Source organism: Sparus aurata, chromosome 17, assembly GCF_900880675.1.
Source record: "Sparus aurata chromosome 17, fSpaAur1.1, whole genome shotgun sequence".
In the NCBI taxonomy this organism is placed as follows: domain Eukaryota; kingdom Metazoa; phylum Chordata; class Actinopteri; order Spariformes; family Sparidae; genus Sparus; species Sparus aurata.
In genome coordinates, this window is record NC_044203.1 from 16,942,007 (window position 1) to 16,959,592 (window position 17,586).

The following is a 17,586-nucleotide window of genomic DNA, read 5'->3' on the forward strand; positions in this document are numbered from 1 at the left end:
AAGGTTGCCGGTAACCTTTTTATTTCAGAGAAAAGCTCAGATGTAAGTAACGTAATAATGTGCCATCATCATTATACATCATACCTCTGCATTAGCCCCCGAGGAGGCTGATGTAATGGAGAGCCCATCAGGCATCATTATGTGGTCAAGCTGCTCGAAATGTAATTATAAGCCGAGCCGAGCCGAGCCGACTGCCTGTAACTCAGCGCTCCTTACAGCTGCTCAGCCCGCCTCCACAGGTTTGCTGAGACGTGTGATCACACAAACTCAAGCAAAACCAGCATTTCTAAAGATGTACATTATCAGCTTGCAACAGGTGATCTTGCGAGACGGAGCAGTCTTTCCAGGCTTCAAGCCATACGTCATCTTGGCCAGAGAGGCGACTGTTGGCGGCTCCTCGAGAGGCTTGCGTAGATGCTGCTGTAGCATCAGTTATCAGAACTGGAGCGTATTTATTCATTTTCTAGATGAATATAGATAGAGGCTTTTCTAGATGGAAATTCTATTTTTCTGCAAGAGTTTTAATCACCAACTGGCTCCACGGATTGGTTAGTTAGCCTTTAATAGATACTGATAGACAGATGGTTCATCAAATGAGATGCCAAGTATTTCTTGAAAAGAGCCTGCCCAGTTTGGAAGGGCCACTTCCAAGATGGCTCTGTGTAACAAACCGTCTGGGGGGTCAGACTGTGTAACAGGTGCTTTTACAACATTCATCGAGCGGTAAAAGTCGCGTACTCCATTCGTCACTCTCGCTAATGTGATGAAAGGAAGAAAAGGAAAGGTGGAGATACATGAACTGGGGTCAGCTCGGTTGAATTTGAGCCCAAGGGACAGGTTTTATATTTTGGGGTCGGACTTTTACATAATTTTTTAAAATTTTCTTGACCTGCAGCCACAACACTATTAAATGGTGGATAAATGGGCTGTGAAATAACAAACGGCGTACTTTTCTATTCATGTCCCGTGCTTTTGTCTGCAAGGCACACTGACCAGCTGCAGGTCATCAGGTTCACACGCTGAGAAATGTAAGGTTGTGCATGAGCAACGCATTTGCTTAAAGTTTGGCAGGTGAATGTCGAAAATGGTTCCAGATCAAACCAGTAAACTTGAGGTTAGAGGGAAGAAAGAGCCAAGATGGAAGCATTTACTCAGTCTGGTGTGTTAATGCAGAATGTTGTTGAGTTCTTCAAAGTTAGGAAAGCCGTTTTACAAACATTAGTACAAGATAATCGTGAGAAACATGCTGAGAACCGGGAGGGGCCTGAGTCTTTGAATGCAACTATCGGCATTCTCATTTAGTTGTTATTTTTTAAAATGGGCTTAATCTTATTTTCCCACATCATTACCTCTGTTTAAATTATGTAATTGGTCCAACCCAGCAGGAGACCATGTTCTGACCCTGCAGCCTCTATCTTCAGCTGAGACACAGCTGCCTCGGGAAAGTGGATGATTGGTGGACTCGACTACAGACTTGACACAAGAGCTAAATCACTCTGGACTGGGCTAGATAACTGCAGCCTCTTGATTCTGCAATGTCCCCAATGTAGCCGGAATGAGAGACAGCAGCGCTGCTGTGAAAATGGAGAAAGACTGGTAGAAACTGGGTTGGGGAAAGAGCAGAAACTCCCTCTGTGTTTCCTCCGTCAGTGGCTGTGTGGTAGTCTCAAATTCATTTCTGCAGCACCGGGCTCACTTTCAAGCCTGAAATTGAAAAATCTCTTCATGCCTCTCAGAGATAAAAGATTCTGCCTGTGAAACTACGACCAGCCTTTCGGGAGAAGGAATTCTACATTTTCTGCCGAAGTTTGTAAACCGATAACGCCCCCTTGTCTACAAATCCCAGCCGGATTGAAATCGCTTCTTTGGCTTGATCAAAAATTCCAATCATCCACTGATTTCAAAAGCAACAAAAGAAAAAGAATATTTTCAAATTCAAAATCTGGTTTTAATTGTAAATGTGAAAGAGAAGGGTTAAGATACACGCTTGTTAGGCACATGAAGTGAAGATTCAGTTCCCCCTTCTCGACAGTATATCAGAGATCCATCTCTGCTCGATTTAGTCCGAACCGGTCAAGTTTTGTTCATCTCTGCGGTTCCCCGGGACGTAGAATAACACAGCTTGGGGCTCTGCTTACTGTGCTCTGTTAAACCTCCTCGAAATCTTTTAGACAGGTCAGTTAACAAGAGACACACACACTGCTGTCACCACCGGCAGCCACAAAGGAATTACCACAGGAAAGGTAAGACTTGCAGAGTGGGAAATGGGATGCCGGCTGCTCTGTCACTGTTTTCTGGACTTCATTGACACGGAGGTAAAGAGACAGAGAGGGAACAGGAAGAAATGAATATGTGACTTCACTAAGGCTGGTTACATTAGCATAATGCGTTCCCACACTAGCTCCTGTCCACGTTCACATTCAGTTTAATGTAGCATGATAACACAAGTGATAACATTAAAATGGAAATGTGCCTCTTTGAGCTATAACTGGATATTATTACAGTCATTCAATCCATGTGTGAGCTGGTCATAGTTAAGAAATTATCATCTAGAGCAGCCGGTGTCACTCTGGTTCTCTCCTTCTCCTGTCTCTAATGTTATCTCATTTCCTTTTTTCCCAGATCAGTGATCGGACAGTGAGTCTATCATTACAGCTTTATTATGAGATGCTGATTTCTATCGACACTGGAAATGAAAATGCCTCCTTCAGTTTGGGGGGAGAGGTCGGAGTGCGGTGTGATTTGACTTACCGTCACTCTAATTAGGAAGCAGGCAGGTAGTGCACCGGCGAAATGAATTTCTGAATGTAAAATGAGTCTGTGAGGTAATAGTCTGCATCAACTACTTCAACATTGTTTCCCAAAACACGACTGGAATACGAATATTCGGTCAACATCTACTCGTGCCCTGTGCTGAAAAAACTTCACCCAACTTTCCATCTGCGCAGAAGTTTTCATTTTTTGGTGAACTGCTCCTTTACATTAAGATGACGAGATTCTCTTACCGGCCATAGTTGAGATGCCGAGGATCACGCCGATAGACAGCTCGATCTGTGTGCCCTGCAAAACACACACACACGCAACACAGAAGTTTGTAAGACAGGGAAGCTCAGTCGGTCGTTCTGTAATACAAACCATCAGTGCAAGATAACGTCTGGGCTGTTTGTGCATCATCATATCGGGCTAACTTGGGGATGAAATATAACGAAAGATAAAAAGAAAGTATTGAAAGTCTAGAGGCAAAAATAGAAAACTGATAGTTGACAATAAAATATGAAAAATATCCCAATCATACATGTTTTTAAATAAAACAGCCGTACAATTTTGTACAGGAATGTTCAAAGTATTCACCAGTGTTCACACTATGTACTATCAGAATATCAAACATGCTCCAGCTGGTGATGCCAGTATGTTTTAATGGCATTCCCTGACCTTCCTGAGGATCTATCATGCCATACAAAATGGAGATCTCCAGGCCGGGCGCATTTGTTTCTCTAACAGTCTAGACTGAAGGATGCAGTCCGACCTTTGCAGTAACTTCCGTTCCATTTTCACCAAATGCACAAAGTCTTCACAGATGAGAATAATCCAACCACAAGGCTTTTTTTACTTTTTCAATTTTCACATTTTAATTTTGCCACTTTTGTATAATATCTATAATATTCTCCTTTATTGTGACAGTCTTTTGGGTTTTTGGTCAGACTATGCCATTTCATTATTTTCTATTTAAGATTGATTTCATTTGTTTGTTTGTTCCCATCTCCTTGTAGAGCCCCACGGAAGATTTCATCATCTTGGTGTTAAACAATCAGCCTGCTGTGCAAGCACACTTTTAAATCAAGACTTAAACAGTGGGGAGCTTTGTAGCAGGAAGATTACTAAAGCTTGTATAGGATGTTCAAAGATAAAGAGAAAGGGAAGGACTCTGCTGAACACAGAGATGAGGGACTGAAACTAAACAGGACGTATACTGAGGGATAACTACAGTACTATCAAACATAAAATATTTATTTTTCTCACTGTCCTGCCACGCTTCCACCTGAAGCTTCCTGAAGTACAACATATCCTTTATTGACAGGTATCCCCCTGTGGAAATCAAACCCGGAACACACTATAAATCTCTGAGCAGCGGGGGCGCTCAGCACTACAGTACATGAGGCTGACAGACTTACAGCAACAATCATGATGCAGTTGTCCAGGAATCCAAATCCAACGAACGGAAGCGCATTGTGCAGCAGAACTGTAAAAAGAAAGAGCAAACACAAACACATCAGACAGACTTCTCTTGTGGGTTCGTCACGGAAACTGTGCAAGGTCATCAAGAAGCAAATAAGTTGCGGCGTGTCATGTTTGTGTTAATTTTCACAGACGTGCACGCTAAAAGTACCACAACTCAGACATTAAAGTTATTATCCTGTATGTTATCTGCAGCACTGTCGAGGCCAGTGGTACGAACGGCCGCCTCACAGCCGAGCAGAAAAACTCTCTTCTTCTTCTACTTCTAAACTGTGACGGGTTTCACTCTTGAATATTAAAAAAGGTTTAACCTCGACCTTTCCTGGAAATTGAGTTATCAGTATCAAGCAGCTCCATTTCCAGGCCAAAATAGAGTTATGTATTAGATGCATAAAGAGATTCCCTTTGTGTGTGTGTTTATATGCAGTGTGATATACTGATGTTTGCTGTGATTCTAAATGCCACCCACCACCCCAGGAGAGTTTAGTCTTTTCCAGCTAAAGTTCAATGCAGTTCAAGTGACAAGTGACCCGTGGAAAATTGTTTGCCTGAAACACAATTATTACTGATAGCCAGTGATTTCTCCTCTCGGGCTGTTATTCTGCTCCCTCACTACAAATCGAGAACTCTCAGTCTTGCCGTTTGAGGCCTCAGCACACAAACTGACCACTCACTCAAAAACTCCAACACAGACTTTACGTCAGCGCTGCACCCGGGGCGACTCTGATCGGATTGTGAAAAGCCTTCCGTCTCTTCGTACTCAGGGCAGCGGAATCTAATCTCGGTGTTTAGTTGGGATGCTTCACTGTAGAAGAACAAAACAAATGGAGAACTCGGGCGTCGAATGTAACAAGCGAGTTCTGTGCAGAGTAACCTTTAACATCTGTTGGACTCGTCGCCTCTTGTCTCTGTAGTTCGCTTTCGTTTGAAGCATCATCAGCTGGTGCAGTTCAGTGACGACAGGCTCCAGGAGTGCTGCATTTTGACGTCTTTTTAGCTGACAGGGATCACCGCGATCCTCAAATTTTTAATTTCCCAGTGAGCTCCCCTTATCTCTTCTTGACTCTTCCCTTCCAGGCTGCATTAACTGGTTTTTCACATTAAAAACCTTTGAGGACAAAATGTCTCTTGGTGTTTTTATCAAACCTGCTGCAGGTTAGAGGAGGAAATTAAAAATGGACCCCTCTGGTTCTAATAACAGCACTTTATGTTGCATTTTTTGAGTTTTAGTGGGGGAACTCTTACAAAAAAAATCATGGGGGTAACTAGAACTGATCTTATTATTTCTTCATGCTTTGAAGAGAAGTGAGGGCCTCTGATATTTCCCCTGCTGCCACCATCAAGCCAACTTTGCTTTTTTCTGTTGTGCAATGCAGCTTTTCTGTTCAATAGAGCATATTCACATGGCGGCCATTTCCCTTCGACATCACTTGGATAATGTTTTGCTGCTGTTTTCCAGGTCGCCAGTTATATATACGAAGAGAATCTGACCAACTGTTCTCATTCCAGCGCTTCCTGATTGACTGAAAAAATTATGGATATTGACAATCTGGGAGGATATCGGGTTTTATTTCAAAGTAGAAAATATTTTTTACCAACTAGTATAAACAACTTCCTGCCTAATATGACGGGTTTGATTACAATCGAGATTGTTTCACTTAAAATGTACACGACTTGCATAGATGCTTTCCTATCGCGTTGTGTTACACTAACCGACGTTTTTTTTTTTTACAATTCTTGTTACTGTGTTCATTAATTCTTTGCGTATAGTGTAGTTTTCTTGCTTGTGTTCTTGAGAATGTTTCTTGTTTTCAGGTCTCTTGGAAAACAGATCTTAATCACAATGAAACTGCCTGAATAATTAAAGGAAATTAAAGACAGGTGGAGTGTAATGACTCAAATGTATTGAACAGATGCAGTTGTACAGTAATGAAAAGGGCATTTTTTCCCCACAGAAATCATTGCAATGGTTAACTTCTTGGAGGAGAAATGCAACGAAGCCACAATTCACGCTGCACAAAGACTTCGCTGTCTTGAGGAAAATCACGAGTGCCGTGTTCAACGTCGTTTCTCCTGTGACAGGCGGCTGAGGTCGATATTTCTTTCTCGAGAGTGTTTCTCTTCTCGTGGTGAAGTGCCGTTCCTGCTCTGGCTCTCTGCACTAAAGATAACACAGCTGGAGCAGAGAGCAGGGATGTTCTCACATGATGATGTCTCTGTTTTTTTGCTTATAGTCACAAAGATCTCTCTGTCAAATACAGAGAGAGAGAGAGAGAGAAAGCGAGAAAAAAAGAGAGAGAAAGAAAGACATGTTGATATGAACTCTGTTGGGGTAACCAGCAGGTTTTCTGACCTCCCAGTAGGAGGAGAAGAGGAGGGAAATCTGAGGTTGTGTCACTGGCTGAGCCCCGTTGAGTGAAGTATGCCCGCACAAGCTTTTACAGTGGAGTGTGTGCAGGTGGATCACATATGTGTGAGTGTGTGACCTTCCACTTCTGATGAGAAATAATGCGCAGGACACTATAGATTTCTATAGACTGGAACCTTTTACCTGCCCGGATCAAATATCAAGAGCCTGTGAGATAAACCTTTTGTAACACGGTTGAAAGAACATAAAGTGTCATTATGGATCAAAAGCTTTGGACAGAATCACCCGCATACAGGTGCTGTATAGTTTACTATTATTATTAATCACGTAGTTCATTTTCCGTTTTCTGTATTTTTATACTTGACTCCCATGACACTTTGTTTGCAGTAACCTGCCTGTCTGCCTCTGGTCAGCGACCTGAGGCTGCTGCTTGTGTGCACACTGAAATCACAGAAAGAAAAAAAAGCTCATGACAAACTGCCAAAAAACGAAAATGCAGCAGCAAAACTTGGTGTTCCTGAGGCTATTGACGGGCTGGTCGACTCAAACAACACGGAGCCGTCATGGCTGCTATTGATGAAAACAGAATGAACAAGGTGAAGAGACTACAGTAAGCTTTATATACAGTATTGTACTATATTATAGTTTATTTTGACTATAACAGCAGAGTTATTTAATCACCTCCACCAAGGAGTTATGCTGGGTTATCTTCTTCAGCGCCAGTCTCTCTCTTTGCTTTATGTGCCAATTCAGTCCCATCTTAAACTACCTTGTGTTGTCGTTTCTTTCTTTTATTACCTCTGTATTTTACATTCCTTGTGTTAATTGTTTATTTGTTTGAATCAGTTTATGTTCAGACCCTATGAGATTTCTGGTATTTATGGACCAGAGGAAGACTATAAACCACATCGGTGGAAGCGAGCGGGATTATGTAAACCATAAACATGGATCAATAAACCTGCTGATCCCTGAATACACAAAAGTGCAACATCATAAAAGGCCATTAGCCGAACAGACAGTGTGTCTTACTGTACACCAGGTGGAGTACAAGGAGTCTGTTTGCACCGGGAGTTGCTCTTGATATACTGTCGAGACAGACTCTCAACCACTCTGTCCTGCATGATGGAATACCTATATACTGGAAATACCAAGCGCTCTGTCATAAAGTGGAAGGAGTCTACATTTTGAGTTTTATGGCTTTTCAGCTTCTCGCACCTTCCTCTGTGATGTCAACAGACGTTGTTCCCTTATTCAGATTTCACTGTCATTGTCTTTGATTGATGATCACTTTGAGATAAACCTTATGCAATGCCTGCGGCATGTTTTCCTGCTTGCCTTTATGGGGAGCACAGTAACAACTCATCAACACCTAACCACAGTGTCCTGCTCATTAATGTTAATTAAGACCAATCCTCATTAATCCTCCTGGGTGATTGATGGTCACATGAGGGATGCCAATCAAGGCTGACATGTCACAACAACCCATTTAGATCATCACCGTACAAGAACAGGAAGGATGAAAAATAAAGAGTAAAAACTACGTTTACAAAAACACAAGTTTACTCACCGTATCTTAACTGGGCTGCAGTAGGCGGTGCAATTTCCAGCTGCCCTGAAAGAGAAGAGAAAAAGGAAGAAAACATTATAAAGCGACTGCATCTCCCATGGACAGCTTTTCGACGGAGGGGAAAAGCCAGCATAAATGTCAGACGGTTCTTAAATGGCAAAGCCTATCAGTCACAACCTTATGAATACAGAGAGGAGAAGTAGGAAAAATGGGTAGAGGGAAGGGGAAAATCATTAGCAATATGTCAGGGGTGATGAAAGAGAGTCAGACAGAGGAAGAGGAGCAAAGAGCATCTCCCAGTTCACCAGCTCCCCCCTGAGCGCCGAGCGAGACACAGATGAGGACAAACGTGACGTCAGAATAATGATAATTCTGCTGCCAGCGCGCTGATTATAATTGGTGTGTGTGTGTGTGTGTGTGTGTGTGTGTGTGTGTGTGTGTGTGTGTGTGTGTGTGTGTGTGTGTGTGTGGGACAGAGGGTACAAGAGAAATTTGTTTCCAGCCTTTATTTCCACAGATTCAAGGGGGCTACCATCATCTGACTTAAAGTAGCGGAAAATACAAGTATTTTACTGAGGTCTAATCACAATTTTTCCACATTGTGACACCTACGTTAAAGGGAAACCGTGAAGTCAAAGAGGTGTGACATCTTCCTGCAACGGGAGGCTGCAGGATAAAATGTGTCAGACTGTATGTACTACATTAACACAACACTGGATTACACTGATTCTACGGCTGAGGACAAAAGACATGATGATCATTTCCTTCCCAGGTTCTGTGAAATTGGATTTGCTTTACGGAGATCAGCGGAAATGTTAGTCTACACATAATGAAGTGTGTTCCATCAGTTTCAGTTGTTATTGCACCACTGCAGGGTAAAACCAGGCCGGGGCCAGATTCCGCTTACTGATGTCAAACAGAGTCTGTCTCCACTGCTAATAAACACCCAAATGTGCATTCGTACATTCGTATGCAGACGGACCCCCCCGCACAGTTCTCACTAAGCTCGATACACGTTCGAACCCGAACAAATGCCAAAATGCTAATTTGCGTCTGGGAGGAGAGTAATTCTGCCAAGCAGTCACTCCGGGAAATGTCAGCTATTCATTTAATCTTTTTTTAAATCACATTTGGCTACATTCACGGTGTGCCTAACCAAATGAGACCTCCAATGACTTCAATTAATGCCACCTATTTTGAATATTAATGAATTAACTTGAGTGATAAACCAAAAAAAGGTTATCTGATTGCAGCTTTCTTAAATGTGAATATGTTCTGGTTTCTTTATTCCTCTGTACGGAAGCCCTTAGGGACAAATGAGAATTCTTTGCTGATCCATTTTCTAAGTCTGACATAAATTATTTTCTCTCCTGTGTTTATGACGTGAGAACAGGTGGAAAAAAGGTTTTGCCAGCATAGCCTGTCTAAAATTTCCAAATTCTTCCCCTGTTAGTAATATCCACTTTAAAATGTCAATATTCAGGCTATAACTTCACAAACTGCAAAAAGCAAAACAAGAACATCTCATGTCTTTCTTAACTCCCATCCTGTCTGCCGCCTTCTATCATTTCCATCCCCTTCTCTCTCCCTCATTTCCTTTCAGGACTCGGTGTCGCGTTACCAGCTCCATACCGCCGTCTTCAGTTCAGCCCATCTCATGTTGCTGACCACAGACAATTGTTCACCTCGACGCTGTCCCCTTCATCGGTGCCAGAGTCAAAAATACTGCTGATCCATTCACAGATGATGCAGGCACGCCCACAGTACACAACTGTTTATGGCAAGCACTCATATCTACACACAGAAACACACAGATCTGTCATTCCTCCAGTCTCTGCGGCACCTTGTGCATAATGAAATATTGTTTTGTTCCTTCTCCCTTGCGGAGCATTGTTAAAGGTTTTATCTCATTTCACAGGTGTTGGAAAAATCCCCTCAGTTACAAGAGCCTGAACAACGAGATGAGGATCTGATCCAACAGAAGATGGATAGCTTCCGCAATTAAGCACCAGAACACATTTCTCTCCATTTATCACTCACTCAGGGGTTGTTTTAGGATTTAATTAAAGGCTTTTCGATGATCCTCCTGCGCTCGTCTGTGAGCCAGCGCTGTCAGTCTGCTGCAACATCAACCGCGATAAATTTTCTCAGTGAAACCTCCTCGTCTGAACAGCTGATGGTGGAATCATTCTTGGCTGAGCTCAGGTAAATGAGATAGCTTGTCAATCACAAACAAGTGCTGCCACAGTGAAGGGTTAACAAAGATTTGACTTTTTCCTCTAGCAGGATTACCAAAACTTCAATAATAGCACATGCAACTTGGGTTTGTTTGCGCAGGTTCATAAACATAATAAAGGCTAACAAACTTAGCTTATCTAATATTCAAACCATGCACCTACAACAACAATGATAAACAACATTTCGAACTGAAAAAAAGTGAAAGGAGATGTTGTCCTTCTGGAGAGCGTCCTCCATCTATTTGTCAACTGACTCTTATAGTCAACACAAGTTTAATTATTAATCATTGGAATACTTGCACACTGTCCCCCCTACATGGCACATGCAAGACCAGACTAATGCGGGCATGTTTAGGCTACCATATGTGTGGGCTGACAGAAAAGTTATACCTAAACACGGCACCTGGTCATCCATGAGAAATCTCTACACTTCAGGATTGTATTGTCACACTGGTCCGAGCTTGAGTTCATATCAGGGCTGAGACTCATTTGCCGATAATTTGCGCAATTAATCGATTAGTCTATAAAATGTGAAAAAAATTGTATATATAAAGTGTATGATAATATGCACTGAAAACACTTGTGCTAATTAAAGATGAAGAACAATGTGTTTTCAAGTTTCTCAAGATTGGTTCCCCCAATATGCCTTACAGTGGTTTGGTCCACTGCCAAAAGTTAACTTAAAGGTGAGAAAGAAAGGTGCTATTTTTCTCTTGTCCCATAGCTGGGACATAGCTGTCAAAATGATAGACAAACAACAAAACATTGGACCAGAAACCTAAAGTGAACTGGGAGTCACTGATCAAACATCCAACTCAGATTTTCACCCCAAACGGAAACAGAGCCAACTGATGGTGTTGACTCTCTGAAAACACACATCCAACTGAGCAGGGGAACTGCAAGCCCCCTTATAGTCTCCCAGCTGACTGATTGCAACCAGCTGAGGGAGAAAATCACAGGTGCATCCAATACCTTCAGACTATCTGTGACAGGGATCTTGAGAAATCCCTGTTCATGTCAGGACCTTGAGGAATCTCTGATCCGTCTGTTACAGTTCAAAAAACACAGCGACCTAAACTTAAACTTACAGCAACAGACTTCAAATTGCTCCCTGTGTCAGTTGCCACCATCACCACTGCAGATGTTCTGAGGTCTCGGTGAAAACAACTGGTAATATCCCGGGTGGTCCTCAAAAACATTCAGGGGTCTCCCCTTCAGGAAGAGCTCTGGAGAATGAATGCTGTTAACAAAATGCTACACATTGTTAGGATCCACATCCAAACAGTGATTTTTTAAAGAGATTTTTAAATGACTTGTTAGAGTCGAGGAGGTTATATCAGCTCCGAAATATGATAATGTATAAACAATGTACTTTTGGGATCTCAAAAGATACAGAGTGGTTAAAAATGTATGATGTTTTGGCTCAGCCAACTATTCCCAGACAGTAGTTTACTGTGACCATGTGCTGCTGAACAATGGTCCAGTGCAGGTCTGTGATCAATCTAAGAAATTCTGTCCCACTTTGATGTGATAGAAATAATCTAATGCATCATTTTGGCCCTGAATCAGGAGCCTGTCCCAGCTATATTTTGCCATCGCTTAAAAAGAATGAGGCCAAATGACAATGCAGCTGAGTCACCGTCTCATCACCAGTCACATGAAAAAAAGCCATTAACGAGAAACAGAATCCCTGGAAGATTTTTCTCTCCCAATCCACCAGGCTTCATGCAGCCGTTTATTAGTGGTGCGATAGCCAACATGGCTGTCTATCGGCCCCAGAGCTCCTCGGGTACAAAGTATTGATTGCATGGTGTCTTAAATCCCCAAGAGCTGCTGTCTCAAGAGAATTCAATTCCAACAAGACACGAGTCCTGAAAACATTTAATGGGCTGTGATGAGTAGCTAACCACGAGCACGATTAAATACCAAAGCAGTCATGTTTCATTCGTCTCGTGCGTTCCTCGAAATCCGACTGCAGCACAAGTATCTGTCAGCCGATTAACACTGTTTACAGATAAACAGAAAAACACGATGTGTCGCCATTTTGGACACAGATCTTAGCTGTTAATTGTCAAGTCTGCTACAACTGTTCTTAGCGTTTACAGCACACAGCCAACAAAATTGCAGAGACTTTAACATGCCTGTTGAGTCAAATTTTTAAATGAGAGGACACAAACTGAAATAACTTTAACAGTCCCTAGCCATGCTAGCAACTCTGCTTTGGGCTAAATGCTAAACATGCTAACATGCTTGTCACTACCAGATGTGGGTTCTGCATGTGCACGTGTGTCCGCCATCTAAGCGGTTTGGTACGGCGACGCCACTTGGACGAGCTCACACAGAAAATCAGTAAAACCAACGTTTTTTAAAGTTAGTTGAGAATTATATTAACATGTGCTACTGATTATTTTTGACTGCATAGCATTTTTTTTTATCGCAAGGGTGATCTCAAACTTAAGCTACTTAACAAAGTGTCCATTTTTACTGAGTGGTGACATGGTACCAAACTGTCCAGGGCGGACGCACTCGCAGATTGGATAACGACTGCTCACAATGATCCGAGTTTAGCATGTGAGCATTCCGACACTTGCTAATTAGAACTGGATGGGAATGCCGTTAGTCTTGCAATAATTTGGGCATAAACGAAAACAATGGACCCGGTTTGGGTGCTCAGGGGGTCTAGATGAAAGGTCAGGGGAACACCAAGGACATCACAATTCATCCTGAGGGGCTCATTAATGTCTGTGCAAAATTTCACAGCAATCCATCCGAGTTGTTGAGATATTTCACTGTGGCAGGCCAGAAGAGCCATTCCTTGAGCTGTTCCACAAGCATGGCTGACAGCTAATTTAGCTCTTGCAAAAAGTCTCGTCTTGTCATCTTATATTAAACTTCTGCGTCCGACCACTAATGTGCCTCATCAGACACTCCTACTGGTTAAAGGTGAAACGTTATACTCTCACAGCCAAATAGCACAAAGGCTCATGCTGAAGAACTCAATCTCAACACCGATCTGCAAACATTTATATATTTGTGCTCTGGTTGGTTCTTCTCTCCTGGTTTAACTTACTTTTAGGCTGCATGCTTCCCCGCAGCTGTCTGTTTAAGGAGACAACCAATAACACTCCTCTGCTGTGGTTGTCAACCCACTCACACTTTCTTGTCTTTGTTTTTGCTGTGACAAACGGCTTAACCCGCACTTATTCTGTCTCTTGGTGCCGATACAGCATGAAACGAGAATGAAACAGCACGAGTTTTGGAAATCGGAGCTAAGTCTGTGAAAGGACCCAAGAGCCGAGTTCTCTCTCAGCAAACATCAGTTAGGATGAATAAAGGTCTGTCGCCACATTCAGTCACCTGAATGAAAATTATAAATAGAGGCAGATAGATTTTCTGCAAATTCAGGTGTTTGAGGGTATAAACAAGAACAATGCAGGGGCATTTTTCATCAAGGGACTGTGCAGCAGTGCAATACATTCTGTGTGTGTGCGTGTGTGTGTGTGTGTGTGTGTGTGTGTCTTGGCCCCTTTGCGAGCAATTGTAAACTAAGAAAGATCCATGTTTTTCCCTCAGGATTTTATTGATTTTGGATTTGCACCACTCACACAGTGAGGGGGTTTCTCATTATGGCAGTGTGGTGTGATACAACACAGGCTATTGTGTGAAGGGAACGCGGTGCGTGTGTGTGTGTGTGTGAGAGTGTTCAAGAATGCATTTATCTATATGAATCACATCATCTGTACTCTGAGTCTGCAAACGCTGGTGTGTGTGACCAAGCATGTGCGTGCATGAGATCAATAGTTCAGAAGAATGGGATCAGTGGAAGGTTGGAGCCATTCATCAAATGCACAGCACCTCGCTATTCTTGTATGATTCATGAGGCAGAAAGAGAGGAAATTACACAGCACACAGATGACGGGCCACAATGGACAGGACAGTCATTACGTAACACCAAATGGGAAAAGATTTGCTTAAAAACGATGTTTTGTTGCAAAGAATTTGTCAGAGAATGGGTGATTAGATATAGATAGAAAACTACATCATACTATCGCATAATATTTGTAATAAAGTACAACATAATGAAAGCAACCAATGAGGTGATTCTTTATGTGTACACTTAACTAAAATATGAACATTAATACTTCTGTTTTGGCTCCCAGAGTTTGAAGTAAAAGATGTAAGACTGGATGTATTCACTCTTCTTCTTTGCCAAGATAATCCATTCACCAGAAAGGTGTCGCATATCAAGATGCTGATTAAACAACATGATTTGTGCACAGGTGCGCTTTGGACTAATCACAGTAAAGGGACTCTATAATGTGCAGTTTTATCCCAAAAACACGATGCCACAAATGTCGCAAGAAGTTTTGAGGTAGCGTGCACTTGGATGGATGACTGCAGAATGTCCACCAGAGCCGTTTCTTGTTAACTGAATCTTCATTTCACCGCCATAGACCTGCAACACGGTGCTGTGCAAGAACATGCGGCAAGGTCTGGGTGATGGTGGCAGACAAATGGCAGGACAGTGGGCCTCAGGATCTCGTCACAGTATCTGTGTATTCACATTGTCATCAATCCTCTACCATAACGCCACCGCCACCCAGGGGCGATCTGTTCACAACGCTGACATTAGCAAACTGCTACCACCCACATGACACCGTGCACGCTGACTGCCATTTGCCCGGTACAGTGAAAAACAGCATGCAGAATTTCGGTGCAGAAATTCTTTGGTTTTGCAAACCAACTGTTGTATCAGCTGTCCCGGTGGGCGGTCTCAGAGGATCTTGCAGCTGAAGAATCCAGATGTGGAGATCTGGGATGATGCTGTTACACGTGTTCTTTGGTCGTAAGGCCAGTTGGATGCACTGCTGTATTCTCAGAAATTATATTGGAGACAGTTTAAAATAGTGAAGTGAAGATTCAGTTCACAGGCATCAGCTCTGAAACGTGTGCCAAGTGCACGCTCCCCTTGCTGAAAGTGGTTTTGAATTGGGATCAGTCCAGAGCACATCTGTGCAATCATGTTCCTGTTTATCATGTTTAATCAGCATCTTGATGCGCCTCATCTGTCAGGTGGATGGATCGTCTTGGTACACACTGACCATAATGGATATGGAGAAACGATTAGTTTCTGTCCACAAAACAAGGCTCGGATCTTTTGCGTTGACTTGTGAAAAACAGGAGAGAAAAAACTGTTTCTTGTCTAATTTAAAAGTAAAATGAGCCTTAAACTTCTGATTTACACATTAAAACTCATTTGGAGGACGGCCTGTTTATTTCTATTTTAAAGTGTATGTGCTCCTATTTACATGTTTACTGGAGAACTTCTGAAGGTCACATCAAGACTTAAAATACTCACGTAGGCGGAGGGAAAATAATGAGTACCCCCCACCAAAGGCAAGATAACCCAGCCAGTATATACCTGTGAGAGGAAATTACAAAGCGCCGGAGCATGACACTACACAAACCCAAGCCTAACAATGTAGTTAAATTTCAGCAAAGTACTTTCTTCCCCTCCTGTGAGTTCAGCGAGCTCCATATGACAGGTAGACCGAATAAATCCACCGGTCTATTCCCACTGTGCCAATTAAAGAGGCTTCAGAGGACCTGAAACTAAACACAGGAACAGACGGAAAAACAACCACAGAATCCTTGAAAATGCGCCCCCTGACAAATGGAAAACCACAAGAGACCGGAAGGGAAAGGAGAACAAAGTCTTGTTTCGCTCCCCTCAATGGGGGACAAAAGGAGCCGAGCACAGAGGAAAAAAGGAATATGTTTAATCGAGCGGTGGGCTAAAATCTCTGCACATTCGTAGCGCTGCAGTCCCCCGGGAGCTCATGCATTTTAAATGAATGCTTAATAATAAAACACTGTAACAATAAAAACATGTTTTTACGCATAAGATTTAATCCACGATGTTGGTGATACAAACCACCAACGATCCCCGACAAATACCGTCGCCGGGGGAACTGTATCCCGCCCCTGCTTGCCGGTTCTCCAACCCTGTCAACAACAGTGAAGCTTATTCTCGAGTTAACTGCGCGCACCTGGCCGCCGAGATATCAATTAGTCATTGACCAGATGAATAATCACCAGCGGGACACGCGGAAAACGTGTGGGCAGACAATTCTGGTACTTATTTAGAGTGATTACGACCACTGTGTAGGTGCATACAAACCATCTTTCAGACTCTCCTCTGTTGCTTGTGTGCCGGCATACAGTGTGTCACTGTGTGTAGCAGCGAGGGCGAGGAGAACTTCTCAAATGGTGCAACACTGGCACAAACTATGCTGAATCCCTCTCTGCTGATAAACGGCAGCAGCTCTGAGAATGCTGCTTGTACAAGATTTTTTTTTTTTTAAGATTTTTTGTGGCATAGACACCTTTATTAGCAGTAGACAGAGAGGAAACATGGGAGAGAGAGGGGGAGGTGACATGCAGCAAAGGACCTCCGGCCGGAATCGAACCGGTGTCGGCTGCATCTTATGGCATGCGCTCTAACCACTCAACCACCTGCGCGCCGCTTGTACAAGACTTAGTTTTTTCGAAGTCAACTCATTTGAAGGAAAAGCCTGTTTATTTCTGTTTATAAAGTCATTCTGCCCCCCTTTACATGTCAACCGGAGCCATTTCACGACTTATAAATGCTCGTGTTTGCTGAGTGGACAATAAAAAAAGCAGTCGGTATAAACTTCAGTGTTTCCTCTGTAGTTGTACTGTAGCAGAGGCGGCATGGGGTAAAGTTGTGTTTTTTTGTGCTAGTGCTTTAAATGGTTGTAGCACAAATGTCTTTTCATGTTGTGTTACAGGATTTACTTGATCATGATTACAGGGCTGCTTCTAAACACTCTGAATGCTTGTTTAGAGGAAACGTACCCTTGAGGAAAGCAAAGACCACACAAACTGAAGCCAAACAGAGGAGGGCTGCAGGAATATTTCCAGTTGGTCTCAGCCATGTGAGTGATCTTAACCAATCTCTATTGTTTATCAGACTGCGGATACGCTACATGTTTGTAATTCAATCTGAACAGTGGGAACCACAATGTGACAGGATTTCATCAGCTGGAGCTTGTCCACTCTCGTACAGAGTAGACCTTGACCAGGACTCTCTTAAATGAGAACTGGGCTTGTGACTAGAGGGTCGCCAGTTCAGTTCCTAGGCTGGCAGGATTAAT

The 17,586-nt window shown here is 42.8% G+C and overlaps 1 protein-coding gene across 2 annotated transcripts in view; it reads right to left on the minus strand.

Moving 5' to 3' along the window:
* Positions 1-17,586, minus strand: part of LOC115567676 (transmembrane protein 65-like) — a 44,412-nt gene that overhangs the window by 16,692 nt on the left and 10,134 nt on the right. For both annotated transcript variants that reach the window (XM_030394496.1, XM_030394495.1), the window contains exons 3-5: positions 8,172-8,216; positions 4,173-4,240; positions 3,006-3,060 (exon numbers count right to left, since the gene is read on the minus strand). In XM_030394496.1, coding sequence (XP_030250356.1) covers positions 3,006-3,060; positions 4,173-4,240; positions 8,172-8,216 — 168 coding nt within the window. The remainder of the gene's footprint in view (positions 1-3,005; positions 3,061-4,172; positions 4,241-8,171; positions 8,217-17,586) is intronic.